Raw genomic sequence first — 22,609 nt, 5'->3', positions numbered from 1 at the left:
CAAGATTGAGTGTGTCAGCGACAAAAAAGAAGAAAAGATAACTGAGTTGCTGAAAAGTTATTTTACTGCATCGTGCAGCCACGTTTGTGATTTAACAATGCAAATAAAGAAGAAATACAATGAAGAAATTGTTATTTACAAACTGCGGACCCAAAAATTTTGCACCTTTGGTGGCCACAAAATTTCATTCCAAGAAACAGAAGACGTTTTTCAACTTTTCGACGTGTTTTTCAAAAATCGCAATCAAAAATTATTATTTGTTCCCGATATTGATTTAATTTTTGATAACCTATTGTACAAAACTACCGATGACGGGCAATTGAAGGACATTTCGGACACTGGATCTTACCAGGGTGAAGTCGGCATATTCTTGCGGGAATATATTTCTAAGCTTAAATCGCCAAATGGCCTTATGCTCAAAAATTACAGCAACCAACATTTTGTCACTTTGCTCTCCGAGGATTCTGTTCAGCCAGGAGAATTCGAAACTGATTGGCTGTATATTGGGAATGAAATAATTATTGCCATCGAAATTGGACTGTCAGACACAAAACAGCAAACAAAGAACTCAAACTGTTCTACTATTAGCAATAAAATTACCCAAGCTCTCAAAAGAACAATTCCACATTTCCAGGCAATTCTTTTTTCGCTTTTTGCCGCCTCAGAAAAACAAAAAACTGAAAAAGAAATAGACTTTATTATGCGAGTTTTCAAAGTAGTCATTTTGCTGCCGAACATAACATTCTCGCAGTTTCAAAAGGCAATCGACAAATTGAAAGCAAAACAGGGTCAAACTAAACTGTTTAATTTACTGGAATTCAATGAACAATTCTGGTCTACCAATCTATTTATTGTTCTTCAACAAGATGGACAGAGTGAATATGTATTCAGAATTGACAAAAATCTTGCGCTGTGTTCTATTAAGCGTAGACCTTCTTCTGATATCTTGGGTTGCCATTCCAATTCTACGAATTGGACAAACCTAGAATCTAACGATTCAAGGCTTTCAAAAACGAACTCATTCTCAGATCTGTTCACTTCCAAATCAAGCAGCCAATCTGAAATATTTCGTGAAATATCAGCTTTGATAACTTTGTCTTCTTTGAATGCCATAGAACTTTCACAAGATAAGCTATCCAATCGCGATGTCGACGAAAGATACCGAAAATCTTTCAAAAATTGGAAGCCAAAGCAAAACAACTTGACTTATACTGGTCAAGATTTCATTCTTAGCCCAGAGCAACATCGCATTTTATCTAATGCCGATCTTTCCTTTTTATTGATAAGTGGAGAACCAGGAAGTGGAAAAACATCGTTACTGCTGGCTAAATGTCAGATGTTAGCTGAAGATGACGATGTAAAAATTATTTATTTTCTTGTGAACCACAGAAAAGTGTCATTTTTGGATTTCCTGAAGGGGATAATAGATAAAAATGGAAGCGATCTGTTAAAAAAGAAAATGATTATCATTGCTGTAGAGGAAGATTACCACACTTCACTCCTGTGAGTACTCAATGTTTCTCTAATTCGAAACCAAAATCTTAAATGTTTAAAAAATAATCTGCTCGCGTAGATTTATCTCGTAAAAAGAATTATATTCCCGGTCGATTTGTTTGATTTTTATTTTGACCTGCAAGACCGATATTTTTTATTCTTCCAACCGTTGCGACAGACACAAGCAATTGATACATAAGCAAGACGTGCTCGGCTTTGCTCGATCCAAGTGGAACCTGATCTAAACTACATTTTATGATTGGATAAATTAGATATTTTACCAATGTAAAGTATTTAATATTAACCAATCATGATCCATCTAACTAACAACCCACTTATTTGTAAGTGCTGAAGTTACTTGTAATTTCAGCACCAGAGAGATTTGAATTTAACTTAGAAATTAGTTGGACTCTCCCGAGCACTTCAGCAGCCGCAATAAACCAGTATACCCTAGATCTATTGAGCCTAGCAGAGACTAGTTAAACAACCTGAGACTAGATAGTATAAGAGTAAGATTAGGATCGGTATTAGACTAAGAAGTTGCACGAATCTATCCGGCCGAAAATAAGATAGCGTGACGAGCAGACGGTGTACCCTATCCGAAATTACTCTATGAGTTAACCAACTCGGTCATAACTCATCTGGTGCGACCATAAGTCTCGAACAAGACCTTAATAGCTTAGAATTAACCAAAATAGATTAGAAATTAGACAAAAACATTTACAAAATGTTATACGACAATAATTTAATCGAAATGTCTCTACGACTCAATAGATCAGAGCCAATATTCCGAACCATAACAGAACTACCCGGAATTGGAAGAAGACCTCGAACCAGAGACGACATACGACAAAGTAGAAACTTGCCATATAGCTATATGATAGTTAGGCAAAAACCAGAACAAACTTTTATATTTAGAATATTACTGGCAATGAATTTAGATTTTCATTTGCAAACATAAAACCTTGAAGTTAATCTTCAAAATCATTTCAGGCGCTAAACAAAATTATTAATATACAATAACGATTGATAAAAAGATCTAAGATCGTTTTCCTAAAATTCTGCAGTAATATACAAAACATGTTTGAAAAATATTTATTGAAAAATAAAAAATAAAAATTAGTAGCATGACAATAAATGGTTAGTAATCATAAATCATCCTGTTGTTCCAGCTCCATCACCTAAAACATAACAGCAATCATAAACCCACTAATATCATCAAAACACTAAATCTTTCCTTTACACACATTTAAAATTTTATTAAAACTTAAATTCACTTAATTTTAAAACCAGATCATCAAGGCTTATCCTTGGATCTTAAATCATTTTCTACTTAATTAAATTTTAAATTTGATCATCAAGGCTTATCCTTGGATCAAACAGAACAACTTTGTTCTCCCCCACCCACTTAATTAGTGTCTAACGACCTCAAACGTCGATTCACTACCCAACCCTTTCTAAAGACCTAAGACTAATAGAAATTTTTAAACAAAACTAATCATTCAAATTAGGATAAATAGTGAAGAACTTCGGTTATTCATCCTTCACTTGACCCCCCCTCTTACCAGACCCAGGATAAATCTTAGACTTAGTAAGTTTAAAATAGTATCTAACGAACTACTCGCGTTCTAATTATACCTGAACCTTGTGGATCGATTTACTATTCTCCAACCCTTGAACACAATCACTACCCCTAAGTAAGATTAAGTAAGTTAACACCTTAACTTATACTAGCCACGAGAAAGTAAAAAATCATTCTTCGGAATCGATATACTTTTCTCTCCAACCCTGAACAAACAGACCCAGGTTAAGCTAACCAAAAAATCGTAAGAACTAACAGTTTAAGAAAAATAGAAACCACTTAACAACCTTTTGCATCCGTCATCCTAAACCTTATGTCATTTAAAAACCTAGGAAATAAACAAACAATCGTTTTACACAATTGTGAAATAGAAAACAAAAAATACGACCTTGTAATCACACCTCATACACAAACAGTTGGATACATTCGAACAAAACGACAAACACTAAAGAGAAAAATAATAACTAAACAAAGACAAATAACACGAAAAAGATTTTCAAAAAATCGAAACGCATTTTCAGAATCAGAAACCAACAGTTTAGACGAACTTTACAAACTAAAAGAATCAATAGATAAAAATTACCCACTTCACGATCAATTATATTTTTCTGACTCAGAAACAACTTCAAATTCATCAAAAAGAGGAAAAAGAAGAATAAAAAAGCAGTATAAACACAAACCAGTACATTTATACAATTGGAATCAACCAATTCGACACATTAATAATTACATATTAACAGTCATCGAACGAAAAAATGAGCTCAACGCACACTCCAGGTGAAGAAACTCCAGATGATGATGAAATCTTTCCTTTTATAGTAGACGCAGATACTGATAGAGGACAACACATATTTTGTCAAAATTTACTCGTAAATTTATTTGAACCCGGAATCAGTCCATGTAAAACAGAGTTCCCCGATGTAAAAATCAAAAGACAAATCATAGATCACTACTTAAAAGATATATGCAACATAACACAACAGTATGGAATCTATTCCATAGAATTCACCTCACCAAACCATAATAATAGAAAATATACAATTCAAACAGACGATCTTGATTTAGAATTTTCAAAAGTTTTTTCAGAATATATAAAAAGCATCCAATATCATAACTCACAAAGAGCAAACTCCATATTCACCAATGAAGTTTTCGCAATAATATATAGTTATATTTCGATATTAGAAAACGAAATCCCAATAACAAATGTCTCACCGACAGAAACATCTAAACATTTAAGAGTACGACATGAAATCACACTACTCTCTAGTTATTTAAACATCATTAAAGAAAATTTCACAAAAGACGACGTTTCACAACATACAAAACACGATCTACAAAAAATTTTGGCATGGTTCATCATAGATTATTTCACACACAATATCGATTTAATTGCACAAGCAAGAAAAAATTTTAGACCCCAAAACTCGAACGATGATACCGCTATCACAGAACAATCAGATTATGTTTGGGACCCCGAATGGTCTCATCCCGCATTTATAAGCTTCCCACAATCAATCTCAAGTCAAGCAATAAGTACGATATCTTACATAAGAGATTATGTAAAAGTAATACCATTAACCATTGATGCAACACCATTAAACTATAATACATTTTTACCCGATACACAAAATAATAGTTTAAACTCTACAGTTATACACAATGAAAACCTCAATGGAACTAGGAATCTTACTCAACAAGATATCCAGACACCATCACACTTCATAAATGAAGAAATTGTACACACAACAACTACACAACAAAGTATTTCACCAATACGCCCAAATTTAACAACACCAAGAAATACAAATCCTTCACAAACACAGGTAACCTTACAATCAACCGTTAAACCTTCGGTTGCCCCTAAATATTCACATATGGATTACCAAACATACAGACCCATGACAATACCATCAAAAACACGCAAAACATTCACTAGAAACAACTTTGCAGACCATAATTATAATTATACACATCCATCAAAAACATATAACCAACCACAAAGAAATTTTAACCAATATACAAGATCTCGAAATTGGGATAACCCAATGACCCAACCTAATTCAATAAATTTCCAAACAAATCCTCCACAGGATCACAGTGAAAATTACCCATTTTTTCAACAAAATAAAAATAAAAAACAAACATCTTATCAAATGGATTATTTATCCTCAGATGATGATTTCTTACAACCAGATATATTTGCACCAAATACTCAAGAATATCGTAGACAAGGAATACAGAGAACACGTACAAATCATAGAAATTTTTCTCCACAACCAATAGATGCACAACATCAACAACCAATTCAACAACAAAATCTAATTAATACACAATCTTTTCAACCAATTCAACAACAAAATCCAATGACTGCACACTCGTATCAAGCATCACAAATGCAAAATGAAATACCACTCCCATATTATCTCCAACAACATGAAATAACAAGAAACCAACTTTCGAATTTTTCTCAAATGCCAAATGCAGCAGAATCATTACAAATGACAATGAATCCATACCTTATGGGTGGATCATCAATAACATCAAACAAACCTTTAATGGTTTTCACAGGAACAGACCCTGAATACTCTGTAGAAGATTATTTAAATGCAGTAACAGCAAACCTGATTTTAAATATTGGACCTGAGCCAATTAATACGCCACTACATCAAAATTGGATACATCGACGCACAGCGTTAATACAAACAACCTTAGATGGCGCAGCCCAAAAATGGTTTTCAGTACTACCTCTAGAAATAAAATCAAACTGGAAAAGGTTTACACAAGAATTTTCAAAAATGTTTGACTCCGAAAGAAACAAACAACAACAAAGAGTTTTATGTAATGAAATTCGCAGATTACCAAACGAAACCATCAAGCAAATAGCAGTACGAATCGAAACACTAGTTCGAAAAGCATATTCATTAAATACACATGACTATAAAAACACAAAGATGACAGAAATCTTAATGATGACCTTAACACCACAATTAAGGAAAATAGCAATAAAAAAGAGAGCATCCCATCCTTCTTCAATTCGAGAACCCGATTTAGATTTTCGAAAACTAGTAGACAAATTAGAACAAGCAGAAATCACGATGAAATTAGAAGAAGCGGAAAATCTCAAATTACAATACGTTAATAGAATTGAAACGACTCCCACTAATATTAATAATATACAGGAATCAGAGACAGACCTCGTTGAAAAAATCACTGAAATACTCAATATTTACGAAAAGAACCCGAACTTTAAAGGCAAACCATCTTTCAAAAAATGGTGTAATTATTGCCGACGATACGGACACAGTATTTCTGAATGTAGACAAAAACAGCAAGACAATCAAAATAAACCTCAAAAATATAAAGAACCAAATAAATCATTCTATCAATACATGAAAAAAGATCAAAATCTACCGAACAAAACAGTCCACAGCAACAACAGTTCAGGAAAACCACTCCCGAACAATACAAATTATACAAGAAATCAATCACCATATAACTCAAGTTATAGAGGAAGATCACCAGAACGAAGAAACACGAATAATTCATCACAAAATCACTACAATAGACCAAATAGTCGAAATAACTACTCCAGATCAAATTCAAATACACAACGATTTGTTTCTAGATCTAATTCCCAATCAAGAAATAACTACTATCCAAACAACCAATCACGAAATTCATCATACAATAGGAATAGAAACTACTCCTATAATCGAAATAGAAGTTATTCAAACAACCGAAACCAAAATTACCCGAACAATCAATCAAGGAATAACTCATATAATAGATCGAACTATAACAGACCAAACAATAATTACCAAAACAGATCGCGAAATAATTCACAAAATCGACACCCAAGTTATAATAATCGTTATAGAAATTATTCCCAATCACCACACCGGAATCATAATAACTATAATAATTCTAATAATCGCCACAGAAGTAGTACACCTAAACATCAAAGACAAATCAATCAAGTACAATCTAACCCAGAAACAACATCAGACCCTCCAGGTATTGATGACACAGTAACTGATACGTTACAACTCAATCAAATAAACTGTACATCATCAGATTCAGAAAGTGATACTGAAAACACTCTTTCTATCAATATGATAAAAGTCGAAAATGACTATGAATCTGTCATATATGAACAACCCTTTCCATCACACATATATGAAAATCAATCAGAATTTCTTCAAAATTATTACACTACACCCATAAATTCCACACCAACGACGCAAGAAACAAACGAGATTAACACTACAGATCAAACCAATAAAAATACCAAAACAAAATGCTTGAATACAAACCACATTTATCAAAATATACAAAAAGAACAACCCAAAGAAAAAATTTGGACAATACCATTTCTCTTAGAAAGCCCAAGAAATAAAGAATTTCAACCACCAGACCTTGAAATAGATTTTTTAATTGATTCAGGAGCAGAATCAAACATAATAAACATCCCCACATGGAATGAAATAAAAACTTTACACCCAAAGCTAAAACCTCTTGAAACCTCCAGTAAGTTAGCAACAGCACAAGGATCAACATTGATAAACTACGGAAAAATCCAATTATTTCTCCTCCCCACCAGAACAATGGAACAAAGCAAAATTTTAAATAAGCCATTTAAACAAATATTCCATATCACTGACATTAAATATAATATCATTGGAATACCATTTATTTCGAAGTATATACCAACAATTAACATGCTAAATAGTAAAATATTAATCAAAGATAAATATACAAAAACAAAAGAAACATCCTTAACATTTTTTCAAAGATTAAATAAACAACCACCATTCTTTTCAAAATTCTACCCGATATTTAACCAACAAAGAAAACACCTAAAACCACTATCAGGAAATATCTATAATTTTTCAATCAAACAAGTTCACCAATATGATAAAGAACAAAACAAACAAAAATTTTATATGTCAGAATTTGAATTCAAACCTATTCACAAATTTTTCAAAATCACAATCTCATCCATAAAATATTTGAAAAATTCGAATTCAGATATCATTTCCTTACATGTCTATAACAACACACCTTACCAAGTAACATTACCTTTAGGACTTTTAGGATATTGTGAAACCAACGCTACAATATCACCAATACACGAAAAAGCCTATCGCGTAAATAATATACTCCAACTACTAGATATTTGCCAATCTACAATTCTTAATGAAGAATTATCTATAAATAATATAATAAGTAACGAAAACAGAAATACGGATTATTTCACAAAAACTCCATATTTCAAACCTACATTCAACATAAGTAACTACACAGAGGACCAACAGAAATTTTTAACAATGTTTAATTTCCAACATTCACAAATAACACAAGACGAATTCGAAAAGTTAGCCAAACAGCTAATTGAATATTCATCAGTCTATGCAACATCAAAATTCGATGTTGGAAAAATCAGTTCATCACTACATCTCCCGTTAAAACCAGACGCAGTTTTCAAAAAACAGAGAGCAAGTAAAGTACCAATTCACTTACATGATAAAGTGAACAGATTACTCGATATATTAGAACAATACAACATTATATCACCAGTTAATAAAGAAGAACAACCAAAAGGCAACACATTTATCAACCCCGTTATCATTCTAGCTAAAGGAGAATCATTAAAAATCGTTCTCGATGCTAGATACCTCAATTCACTCATAGATGAATCAAAATGTAATTGGCCCATTGAACCAATACAAGTTATTTTAACAAAAATAAACGGCAAATACTTTACAACCGCCGATATGAATAGTGCATACAATCAAATGCCACTAGATGAACAATCACGACGTTTAACACAATTTGTTATCGGAAACCAACAATATGAATTCAACCGCTTATTCTATGGAATATCCATAGGACCAGCAGCATTTTCAGCTTTTATGAGCAAAATTTTTAGACCACTAATACTCAAGAAAAACGCAATCACCTATTTAGACGATGTTTTTATGCAATCACAAACAAAAGACGAGATGTTCAATGTTTTAGAAAAATATCACCAAATACTTCAGAACGAAAATCTGAAGGCCGCCCCCGATAAATCACACTTCTTTTTGACAAGAGTTAAATTCTTAGGACATAATATAGAAAGAAAAACAATCACTCCATTGAAATCACGCATTGACGCTATTCAAAAACTTCAACCACCAACAAATAAAAAGAAAATCCAAGAATTTCTTGGAATGTTAAACTTTTTGAGTAAATATGTTTATAAAATGCAATTATATCTACGACCATTTTATAACATCCTTAGACAACAAAATAATTTTGAATGGAACACAGAACATCAAACACGATTTGAAGAAATAAAGAAACTTTTAACTGAACAAATTTCAAACACAATTCCAGATTCAAATCAACCATTTTATGCAATGTGCGATGCTTCGAACTTTGGCATCGGTGCAGCACTATTACAATCACATAATGGTACAAATAAAATGAACCTCATATCAGCAAATTCTCGATTATTCACTCAAGCAGAGCTACGACTCTCAACTCTAATGAGAGAATGTACAGCCATAATATATACACTGACAGAATATGAATTTCTGATACTTGGATCAAAACATCCAACAGTTCTATTCACAGACCATAAACCAATCATCTTTCTCTTTACACAAAAATCTAACCCAAACCACCGAGTTTACAGATTTCAACTAATTCTAATGAAATTTCCAAACTTACATATAGTTTGGACTGCAGGAAAAAATCTTGCATTACCAGACACCTTAAGTCGAAATACACCACCTGAATTACTTACACGAAAAACAACAGTTGAAATACCCAAAAACATAAAATTCTACCTTGCAGAAAACGAAACATCACCCCGATTGGAATGCAAATATGCAGTAAAAACTGATATTGAACAATCACAAATAAATAGTTTACAACATTCCCACTTTATTTAGATTGTCAAAATAATCATTATGAAGTTGATTTACTTGGAACATCAACTTTCAAACCAATCCCATATTCTCAATGGATAAAAAATAACACCCAACAAAAACGAACAAAACAACACCCGCCTAAGAAAGACCATTTTCCACTAATTGAAAAAGAAGATTTAACTGATAAAATAAATTTATCAGGACCACAAACAAATGATTCAAAATACACAATAAATCAAGTTTTTGACCTCCACGACCCACTTGATACAATACCTTTATCTAAATTAGAAATTGAGAACATTTTTCTCCCTCCAACAGAAACGATTGCAATTTCAACACTGAAACAATATCAAAATCTTGACCCGATAATTAGACAACTGAAATCATGGCACAAATATAAAACTAAACCTATCAAAGCAGATTCAACCATTCTAGGAAACAAAACACTCCTCCGATACTTTCGCAAATTTAACAACACAACAATTAACGAAAATACAGACCTTTTAGAGTATAACCTGAATGAATCTACAGTTCCATGTCTCCCTTTAAGTATGATTCTTATAGCTTTTAATATTTCACATACACAAAATATTAAAGGACACTCTGGATCAGAAAAAACATATTCAAATTTTATACAAAATTTTTACTTCCCAAATGCACCAATTTGGATAAAAGTACTATGCAATGACTGTATAGTATGTCAACTAAATAAACCTTACCCAAATCAAAAACAAATAGCACAAAAACAAGATTTTAAAGGACAAAGTTTGTACTTTAATCATCGTATCTCATTTGATACTAAAGGACCAATTTCACCCTCATCAGAAGGAAACTCGTACATTATGGTAATTGTTGACGCATTTACACATTATGTAGCACTTAACCCAGTACCACATTGTAACGCTTATTACGCTTACACAACACTCTATGAACACTGGATAGCAAAATTCGGACTACCAGAAATTTTAGTTACAGACAACGGTACAGAATTCATAAATAATGAAATTATCACACTATGTCATTTATATAACATTAAACACAAACCACGTACATCTCATGCACCTTGGACAAACGGCTTAGTCGAAGGTATGAACCGTTCATTACAAGAATATCTTAGATGTATCATCAACGGAAATGATACAAAATATACCGAATGGTCAGCAGATGTAAAATTATTTCCCTTAGCATATAATTCACAAATAACGACAACTTTAGGAATGTCACCATATGAAATGGTTTTTAACCAAAAGCCACGCAAACCAATAATGTTTACAGCAAATTCTCATAAAAACGCACAAGGTTATTGTCAACCAAATAAAGACTCAATTTGTTATAACCTACCTTTACATACACACGATGAAGATCATTTTCATCACCCACAAATTCTTAAACTAGCCTCCGGTACACACACCGAATGGATTCTAAATAGAGATAAAAAACACAATGAAATTTATCAAAAAATAACAAAAAAGTTATTACAAAGACAAAACATTAATGAACAAATCAATTCACGTTTTACACCAGCCTCCGAATTAAAAATTGGAACATTTGTTTTAATACCTAATTTTAATACTCAAAAAGGAATTTCTAAAAAATTACAACCCCTTCGAAAAGGACCATACCAAATAATTGCAAAACCCACTGATGTCACATATAAAATTACCGACTCAAACAAAAAAGAAATCGTTCAACATCGAAACAACCTATTACCTTATTACCCAAAAGAATACGCACTCCGCGAATTAACTCAATTATATTCTTTCACAGGATTAAAAATTATTCAAAATGAACCACATCTGAAAAACACAGAACAAAATGATAACCCCACCGAAAATCAAAACACAAAACCAACCGCCACCAAAAACAATACACAAAACCATAAAGAATCCCCAAAACAAAGAAAAAATAGAAAAATGACCGAACAAATAATACCCCAAGAACAAATCGACAAATCAGAAAATAGAAAAACAACAAGACTCCGAAATCAACCACGTAAAAACTATAAAATATTCATCCCCCAATCTAAAATTTTAAAGAAAGTGGAATTTCAAAAGTAATTTTAACATTATACTTCACAATCTTGAAACCTCCGAAACATTTTTCATTTACATTTTTCAAAATAACATGCTGACAAGTACGTAATAATTCTAGTTCAAAATAGACCAATAGGATTCATCCAATCCGTCACTTTCTCTAACTCAAACTAAGACCAATTAGACGAATCATATAGAACTCCAGGCACATCTATAACTATAACTTTACGACCTCCAGGTCAAAAATAAGCAAACCACTCCAACTTGACAACTAAAATAAATATCACCATAATACCGTACCCCTCCCTTATCTAATAACCCAAAGATCAACAATATTTCCCCAACTCAGACCACGAATACCCCCAAAGCAAATTTGTTAACTTAGCCTAAAGTAACAAAATGAACATTTTAATTAGCCTAAAGTATAAAAATCTCACCATACCCCGGATCATTTGACAAACAAAAATAAAGAAAAAGACGACCTCCCAGTCACCATGAAAATTGCCCCCAACAATTTTTTACAGAACTCAACCCACTTGTCAAAAAACTAATAAATAATCCGACCACACTAGAAAATCGCCTCAAACAGCAAAAAATATTCGACCAAGAGATCATTTCTTAAATGCTCTTCTCTCAATCAGTTACTCAAATACTCATAAATCTTAAACATTTTTTTACAATACTTGAAACCTTTATAATATTTCTTTTTGATATACTTGAATCTTTTCTAATAATCCTAATCATTTTTTGTAACATTTTTTTAATTTTCTACACTATACTCGAACTATTCCTCCAACTTTCCAAAACCCTTGATTATATCCACAGGTACGATTCATATAACTTGTCTAAATGATACGAAAAATTTTCAGTAGAACTGATATTTTTTTATTGTTTGTAATTTTCATAACATTTTTATCATCCCTCATTTTGACAATATGTAAATGTATAAAGAAAGCAATCTTCACATTTGCCCTAGCAACAATCCTTCTAATTCTTTTTTTGGAAGAATACTATAATAAACATAAACCTTCCCACTAAAGTAACAATTCAAAAATCCATCAAAAATTGCTACCCAACAGTCACAGAATCAGTCTTCACCGACATCATCCCAAGATAACCAAACACCACCTTCAACTACTCAAAATCCTCAAACATCTACACGAATTTCTTTTCAAGACAATCCATACACTTTTGAAGAACGACATGCTCGCTTATCAGAACCACTAGAACCAGTTCAACGACAAGCACCTCTAAGCGAACCAACATATAACCTATACCCAACACTACCACAAGAACTAAGTAGAATAAGAAATTCTAGTCAAAACCAAAATACAGTCGAAATAAATAGACAAATTATACATCCTCGACGAAACAGAAATCTTCAAACTCCCCGAGTTCATTTTGATATACCTCAATCCCCATCACAAAACACTCCAGAAAACCCCATTGGTATATTACCAGAAACCCCTACGCTTCTTTCACAACGTAGCACCTCAAGCCTACCATCAGATTACTTAGGTTCAACACCAACATCTGAGCAAATACGTGAAAATCCTTTCAACCCCACAAACCAAACATCACGATTTCCATATTGGACTACACATTCATTTACACAAGGTGAACCAAATTTAGTCAATGACCCCATAGATATTTCTACGGATACAACAATATCCTCATCACTACCAGAAACATTATCACTACCATCAACACCATCAATAAGCCAATTTTCACCACCACCCTTTAACTTAAATTTTCCAAATAATCTCGACGCCAGATATCGAGAACAATCATCAATAAATATTCCTTTAAGACTAGATTGGAATACATTTACAGCACCTCCACCATTATTTGGACAACATCAAGAAAGTAACCGCCTTCATAACTGGGCACTTAATAGATTACAATATCGCCAAGATATTCACAACGATATCCGTGATCACAATATTCAAATACTCCAACAAAACAGTTTACAATTAAAGTTTGAAATCACAGTTAAGTTAAATAATATTACCCAACATCCCTACCCATTAAATCCACCTAACATAACAGCTCAATCACTACCACCACCGTTTATAACTACTGAAGTAATATACAAATACGACAGATATACCAAAAACACAATTGGCTACATTACATTTTATAATCCATACTCAGGATTATCATACACATGTATATTCTAAAATTATTAATTTTTCTCCAACTCCTTTTTCTAGTAATCTCAAATCAAAACATAAACCCTTCCCCTCGTACAGGACCACAAGATTTATTAGTAACACATTACGATTGTGAAGAAAATGAACAAAAAACACTACATAAATATGCAATAAATCAAGTATCACAATGTGAAACAGAACCACAAGCTATAGAAACCACAGATGTAATAGCAACACTCTATTCAAAAGCCCGAGCAACAACAGTTACAGGTTATAAATTCACAGCAACATTTTCCGAAAAGAAAGTACATTGTTCACAAGTCTCGAACGGAAACAAAAACCGACTTGACCGTGAATCATTCTATCAGAGTAATATAGAACGTCTTTTACATCTCAATCCCGACGATTGTAAAAATGAATTACTTAGACTAAACATCACACAAAATAAAAACTCCCAAAGAAAGTTAGTTAATTTTCAAGTTTTTCCAGACTCTGTACATCAATCACAACTTGAAAGACACCAAGGACATATAAAACTAGACGAAAAATACCCGTATAACGGCGCACACGGACGATTAACCTATGACCTACACGATAAACATTGGATACCACACATTGGTATAAATGACCCATCAAACTGCAAAGCAGACACAAAAAATAAAGGATACCAAGAAATAATGTTTTTTGATTGGAAAATACAACTCGAAAAAATACAACTAACACGAGATTTATCAGATAATACAATGATCTATCAAGGAATCCGATTACCTTGTAAAAATGATCAAGGTTATTGCGACCCTACAACGAGAACACAAGCAACAATTGTTTGGTTCCCCGAAGATACATGTACAACATTTCAAGTAGCAAAAATACACGCTCGTATGATAAAATTTCACGAAAAATATTTTATACAATCAATTCCATATGAACAAGTCCATCCATCACGAAAACTAAGTTCTAATTTTACAAACATAGACAATATAGAAAATAAATTGACACGTTTTCAAATATATCAAGAAACAGAACTTGCATGTAAATACAGGAATCCACTTCACAGAACACAATACTCTGAAATATTAGTTGAATACGAAAAAGGATTCGACATGACCACTGGAAAAGTAAAAATCGACCCATATGCCACAGGTCATCCTCCAAACGAAGGAACATCCTATATACCAGTTAATTTTGAAAAAAGCAACGGACAACCTGGTGGACATCTAAAACCCCATGACACCAGAAGCACACGCTTACAAGAATTATCACTAATGAATACTACATATTTCGGTAATATCCACTATGATATTCATTTAGATATGAAACTAGATTATACAATTAGCCGAATTTTTCAAGAAATGTCACTCTCCGAATTAGAAACACTACACCAACTATGCGAATTAGAACGAACACAAATATTACAATCACTTGCACTAGCAGTATTAAAAATACCCTATGCAGGATACTTATTATCTGGAAATAGATCAAATTTTTTAGACTATGAAGGAAACATCTTATGGTTTTATACTTGTACTAAAAAAGTATCACCACTATACGTTTTTGAAGATAAACGATGTTATAAAAGAATCCCTATCTTTTATAAGAATAAAGTACATTTCGTGGATACACTTTCACGAAGAACCTATTTCTGGGATACCGCAGTCCCATGTGGATCAGAAAATAGCCACAATGTAGTACAACTAAACCCTGATGAAAATAAATATTATCTTCTCACTCCATATCCCACATTAATGCAATCACTCAAAAAATTTTCACCAGAAAGCATTCGCGCTATTGCTCGAAACCCAAATATAGACTTACAATCAATAGGAATCTATTCAAAATCAGATATTCAACATCACATTAGAACACAACAATTCCAAGAATTATTAACACAAATGGACACTATACAAAGACAATCAATAGACCAAAATTTACGCAAACTTGCAGAAACCGCAGGATTTGCCGATATCTACACGCAAGACTATAGCGGATATTTTAAAGACATTAAAGATTATATATATCTAAACGGTGAAAAATACCGTCCCCAAGATATATCACCAATTAACATTTTTAGCTTTGTTACACTCAAAAATGAGATCCTCGATTTTCTAGGATGGCCCTACTACATCTTAGAAAAATTGACTATTTTATACGCAATGTTTAACTTTATTGGATTTCTTTTCTCACTTTTAAAAGGAATCTATAACACATGTGCTATACACACACAAGTAAACAGACAAGCAAGCGTAGCACGCATACTCTTTGCAGGATTTTTTGGAATCTTTTCTACATCTATAAACAAAATTCTTTTAGACGCACAAATAAAAGAATATAACACAAAAATAGCAACACGACAAAATACATACGACGAAGAACATAACAATGTAGACATAATGCCAACGGCACCACAATTACCACCCCTACCAAATAACCATCCACTATCCCTAGTCCCACGAAATTTTCGAAATTTAGCCATCACACATAATCCAAATTTTCGACTCACCACATCACAAAGTCCCATCCAACATATAATGACACACCAGTCACAAGATGATAATACTTATGAACAAATTATTGAACAACCCCATACCACCGCTTTTCAGTCTCAAAATAATCATTTTTTTAGCCCACGATGAGCCGCCAACTTGGATCACTACACCGATCAAATTCCCACCCAACCAATCTTACCTCTCCAATCCCAATAATACCACTTTTTGCTTTTCCGCCACCCGATTTTTCACCTAGTAATGTAACATCAGGCATGAATTCCGACACTAATTCACACATCTCAGTTTTATATTCCATCTCACAACTCAATAACCCGAATATTGAAACCCCCGATGAATTTGCCGACTCAGAACCATCCCCATCCAATAATTTTCATAACTCTTCTAATTTTTCTCAACCCCCTTTTCAACCCATATTATCCAATAACCCTGACCCAATCACTCCCACACCCTCTTATGCTTCCCAAGTTACCCCAACCTACTCCTCATACCATTCTGACCAATCATCTCATTCTCCAGACACCCCCCGAATCTCCCCAGAGCTAGATAATTTTATTACCCTTCAACAACAACCCTACCACCTTAATACCCCAACCATAAACCAAATCTCCTCCACAATAAATTCATCCAACCCACCTACCCCTACACCCTCTTCAAATTATACTGAATCATTAGCACCATCATCCACATCAACTGAATCTTCACTCAACACTAATAGAGCTTACCGCACTTTTAAAAGAAAGTTCCCCAACCATCCTTTCCCAGCAAAACCAGGAACAGCCCGTGAATACATCAACCACCCCAAGCATACTAACACAAAAGAATTTTTAGCCATCACCTTACCCTCATTCCCACAATACACCTTAAACACCCCCCACGACACTAACGAAACACGCAACTTTGTAGATGAATACGTTTTAATGCCCACTCTCTCTTGGACCTCATATTATCATTTTACTAACCCTCTTTGCTTACCTTTATCTAACACTCACATCGATATAGAGCGAAATACGGACATGCTATATCGACTCACTACACCACTAACCGCTAGACAATTTACTTACGTTGGATATAAAAAATCACTAAAAACACACACTGCACCTAGAGCTAACGAATATACACTCGAATACTATGATCACAACATCATCAGAGCTAACCAAGATCAATTCTTAGACGACGATCGCTTCGCTAATCCACAAATTACTGAGAAATTTTTCATTAAAACACCATATGTATTTACACTAAATATCTTCGATCGCAAGTTTGACCACATTATTTCAGAAGCACTAATAGACACACAAGCATACGAAAGTTTCAAAGAACGCTTCCAAATATTTTCACTAACCTTTCATTTCCTTGCACCACACGAAAGAGATTTACACTGCTCACACGATATTATGTTGCGCACTAAACAAACCCACACATATAGTTATTATCGCTTCATCCAAAATCACTTTGACCTACACACACCCTCTAGACAACCACACCATCGTTTTCAATTCATTAATTCCAAATACACTTCACCATTTTTCCTAAATTTCACATATTGCATTAAAGATACTAACCTTCATGGTATTCTTCGTAATTATGACCCCATAACCCAAATGTACATCTTCTGTCCCATCACCAAGACCTTCAACGCCGAAGAATCCCGACCCTTCCTTATCCCGCACGAGTTTGTACAACCTATAGAAATCCCAATTTTAGAATTCATCCACAACACTAAATTCAATCACAAATTATATAATCTAATCCAAAACACACCTTATGAGTTTGCAGTTGGCACTGAAGAACTAACCACTATTAAGGCACTTCAATTGCTTTGGCCACTGCTTCAGACTAAAAATATCATCCGCATCTTAGCTAAACTACTAACAACTTCAGAACTAATTCACGACATCTTCCCCCACGGTTTTTTCCCCGACGACTAACAGGTAAGTATGAATTAAATGAATATTACTAACTAATTAAAATATTAAAAAACTCACCATACTTTATCCATGTTTTCCTTAGATTTTTAGCCTTCATCCGACGATCACCTACAAAAACCACAAAAGACAAATAAAAATCGCAAATTTCATCAAACAGATTTCAAAAATTCTATTAATCTCTTACACTTATAAATTTATAAATTTAATACCAATGCAGTAAATTCATTTCTAAAATTTTCCCCACAAGCAGTAAATCTAATTATAATGAAAATTTGTATCTTAAAATTCCCCCATAACTAGCAGTAAATTTCCAAATTCTATGCAGTAAATTAATAAAATGCAATTGCAGTACTAACCTTTTGATATTTTCATTCATTCGCACAGACTAAGAAAAGGAAACCAACGGTACCCAAACCGGATTAACCCAGTTTAAAACTGGATAATTTATTCTTTTGAAGACTATTATAAAGTCTAAGAAAGAAATAATAAAACACAAAAAAGTCGAAAGACAAACCCATACCACAAACAATTTGATTTTTGAAAAAAGGACACAACCAACAAAACATAAGAAAAACCACAACAAACCCAACATAAAACGTTGTCACATAACAGGACCCCTCACAAAAACCGCATGAAATCATACTCCCACTCCTGGCCTAACCCACCAGGAAGGACGTCCTGAGCATGCTCTATAGCCGGCCTAACCCACCGTGCTACATCCACGCTTTGTGACCACACCTCTATTTTTAATAAGAGCTACTCAAGTGTGAGTAACTCTTCAAAATAACCGAACTAAAACAAAAAGCTTTTGTGAAAACAACTAACTAAAATCATAATTAAAAAATATTAAACTAATAAATGTTTTATAAAATGTAAATTACATTATGCAATACATAGATCAGAATACAACACCAAGGACGAACATCTAAAGACAAAACGACCCCACTACGCTCGAGAGAGAATGGCCAACCACAATCGATATGCCACTCACAATCACAACTCAAAGGATTTAGAGTACGACTTGACTTCGCAGAAAAGGACTTCATTGAACTAGACCAATGACCACCTCGATGTTCAAGTATACGTACAGATCCGAGTAACCAGGCATCCCCTCCACGCACAATCTCCACGCCATTCCCAAACTAGATCAGACACAAAAGAAGTTCTCCACGCAGAACAGAAAAACCTGACATAACCAACCATTCTGAAATCAGATTTGAGGTTGTTGCAAAGACTTAGTCGTTGTCACTAGAAGACATAACGTCTTATGTCTCTAACTCCAGCTTCCTGGAACTTCTTTAACAAAAAGGAAACAGAAGAAATAAGATGTTCGCCAAACACCAACTTCCATCATCCATCCTTCGAATTGCAGAAGAACTATTCTAAAAAACTCTGTAAAACCCGGATGGGTGGAACCTGATCTAAACTACATTTTATGATTGGATAAATTAGATATTTTACCAATGTAAAGTATTTAATATTAACCAATCATGATCCATCTAACTAACAACCCACTTATTTGTAAGTGCTGAAGTTACTTGTAATTTCAGCACCAGAGAGATTTGAATTTAACTTAGAAATTAGTTGGACTCTCCCGAGCACTTCAGCAGCCGCAATAAACCAGTATACCCTAGATCTATTGAGCCTAGCAGAGACTAGTTAAACAACCTGAGACTAGATAGTATAAGAGTAAGATTAGGATCGGTATTAGACTAAGAAGTTGCACGAATCTATCCGGCCGAAAATAAGATAGCGTGACGAGCAGACGGTGTACCCTATCCGAAATTACTCTATGAGTTAACCAACTCGGTCATAACTCACAAGTTTGATATGTTTCAAGAGTCACAGAATTGAGTATGAAAATTTTAAGCAAGTAAATACTGGATAAAAATCTTCGAAGACAGACGTAGCAAAACCGTCATAAATTAAATCTAAAGTAGCGTGTGTTCTATTTATTCTGTAGTGAAGTCTATGCAAAAGGTAGATGTTAGATTTCCTCGAAAAACTTTTCTGTTGTCAATAATTTAAACAGTAGGTTTAATTCATTCGTCTTGATTATCTTTTCAAAAAAAAACATGTTTCCTCAGTGGACACAATTTTGGACAATGATTGCAAAAACACGTGCTATTAAGCTGATTGACGCCAATACCCAAGTTAAATGCATACCAATATTCAATCAAAATTGACGACGGTACATAAAAAATCATACACAATCGTCTGACTCAGCTAAAGTCACGTTCATGTGGACTTTTGTGTTTGTGTTTTTCTCGGACACTTTTCAATAAAACCAACCTTTCAAATGTTGAACTTAGAACTACATGAATTAAATGAACTTGTTTTTGCGACAGCTTTGATTAATCAGAAAACGTTTGGGTCTTTGCGAAAGTGTAATTGGTTTTAAAAAAATACGGAAAAACAATAAAGTATGATTCAAATTTTAGGACTTGTTAATTTACGACCAGTTAATATTTAAGACGTGCATTTGATAAAAAAACAATGGAAGAATGGAAGGAGATATTGTCAGAACAAGTGGTTTGTGGCAATTTGTTTTAAAAGTTTTTTGATGCTTTCAATTTTAAGAACATTCTAAGAGAAAGTTTCAGTTAATTATCATAATTTCAAAAGTTTGTAGTTTTTTAAACTTTATATAGAACAATTTGATAAAATAATGCTAATATGATTTGAGTAAATTTCCTTGAAAAAACAAAGAAGCTAATTTTGAAAATTTTTTGATTTATAAATATATTTGATTTAATTTTTAAATTAAAATAATCAATTTGAAAAAGATTGAATTTTTGAGTTTTTTATGTTAATTTTTTATTGCTTGTTTTTCCTGATTTGGAGTAAAAAAGTTTTTTGGAAATAATTTTGTCTTAGTCTTTTTTAGACTTTTTAGACTTTTTTATTTTTTTGTCAAACAAAAGAAATTTTGTATTTTTTTTTTGTCTTAACTTAGACTTTTTTGTCAAACAATATTCAATTTTTGTAAATTTTTTATCATAAAACTGTTGGTTTTGATGTTAATTGGATTTCGAATTTTAAAAAAATGAATATTTTTGCAGTGCATCAAAAAATTAGCGAGGGTTTTGCCAAAAGATAGCATTGGACCGCGTGAACTAGGATGGAAGTTGCACAGCGTCAAAAACGAGAAATACTCATCAATCCTTTTTCACGTTCCGAGCTACTATGCCAATCAATTTTGTATTTACAAGAAAATAAATGTTAAGAACATGATAAAAAATACTTCTAATTATTCAAGATCATTGATAAAAAACCTATAATTAAAAATATCCTAAAGCAAACAGTCTACAAGAACTGAATAAGAATACACATTTTTGATACCAATAACCAATTCAAATAGCGAGATCATTAAGTTGGTAGAGCGTAATACGCAGATAATTAAATTGATAGAAGTATTTCCAAAATGAAAAATTACAGTAACACTAAGAAGCCCTCCGAATTGCAAAGCTGAGCCATATTCTTCTCATTTACTTTTTGTAACCAAGAAATGGTTTTTAAAGTCAACTCGATCATACTTTTTTGTTAATCGTAGAACTACTTCTATTTTTCTATATCAACCGGAAAAACTATTTCCAAATTTGTTTTTATATTTTCATTAGACTTAATTAAATTTAGACTTGATTGAAACTAAATTTTTCTTCAACATTTTTTTGTAATCAACATAAAGTGAAGTGAAAAAAGATGTAAAAACAAATTAAAAAATTACGCTAAAATAGAAAAACCTTTTCTTTTGTTTATTGAATGAAAAATTAACTGAAAAATATTGTTTTATATTAACTAATTTTATAGACTGTAACCAAAATCTGCACATCATTGTTTTTCTCAGAATAAATTACCTTAAGTTTTAAGAGTGAATTAGTTGTTTAGCTACAGTTACTGTTAATTTATCAAATTTCCTTTTTAAAACATCTTCATTTAAGAGGTAATTTATTTAAACTACACAAAGTTAGGCCTCAGAAAATCAATGCAAG

The 22,609-nt window shown here is 32.8% G+C and overlaps 1 protein-coding gene across 2 annotated transcripts in view; it reads left to right on the top strand.

Moving 5' to 3' along the window:
• Window positions 1–205: 205 nt before the first annotated feature.
• LOC134853097 (uncharacterized) overlaps window positions 206–22,609 on the top strand; it is a 149,851-nt gene continuing 127,447 nt past the window's right edge. For both annotated transcript variants that reach the window (XM_063869034.1, XM_063869033.1), the window contains exon 1: window positions 206–1,503. In XM_063869034.1, coding sequence (XP_063725104.1) covers window positions 413–1,503 — 1,091 coding nt within the window. In that variant the 5' untranslated portion in view covers window positions 206–412. The remainder of the gene's footprint in view (window positions 1,504–22,609) is intronic.

Source organism: Symsagittifera roscoffensis, chromosome 8, assembly GCF_963678635.1.
Source record: "Symsagittifera roscoffensis chromosome 8, txSymRosc1.1, whole genome shotgun sequence".
NCBI classification, from domain to species: Eukaryota; Metazoa; Xenacoelomorpha; order Acoela; family Convolutidae; genus Symsagittifera; species Symsagittifera roscoffensis.
The sequence above is the reverse complement of the archived record's forward strand: the minus strand, read 5'-3'. Positions and strand labels throughout refer to the sequence as shown.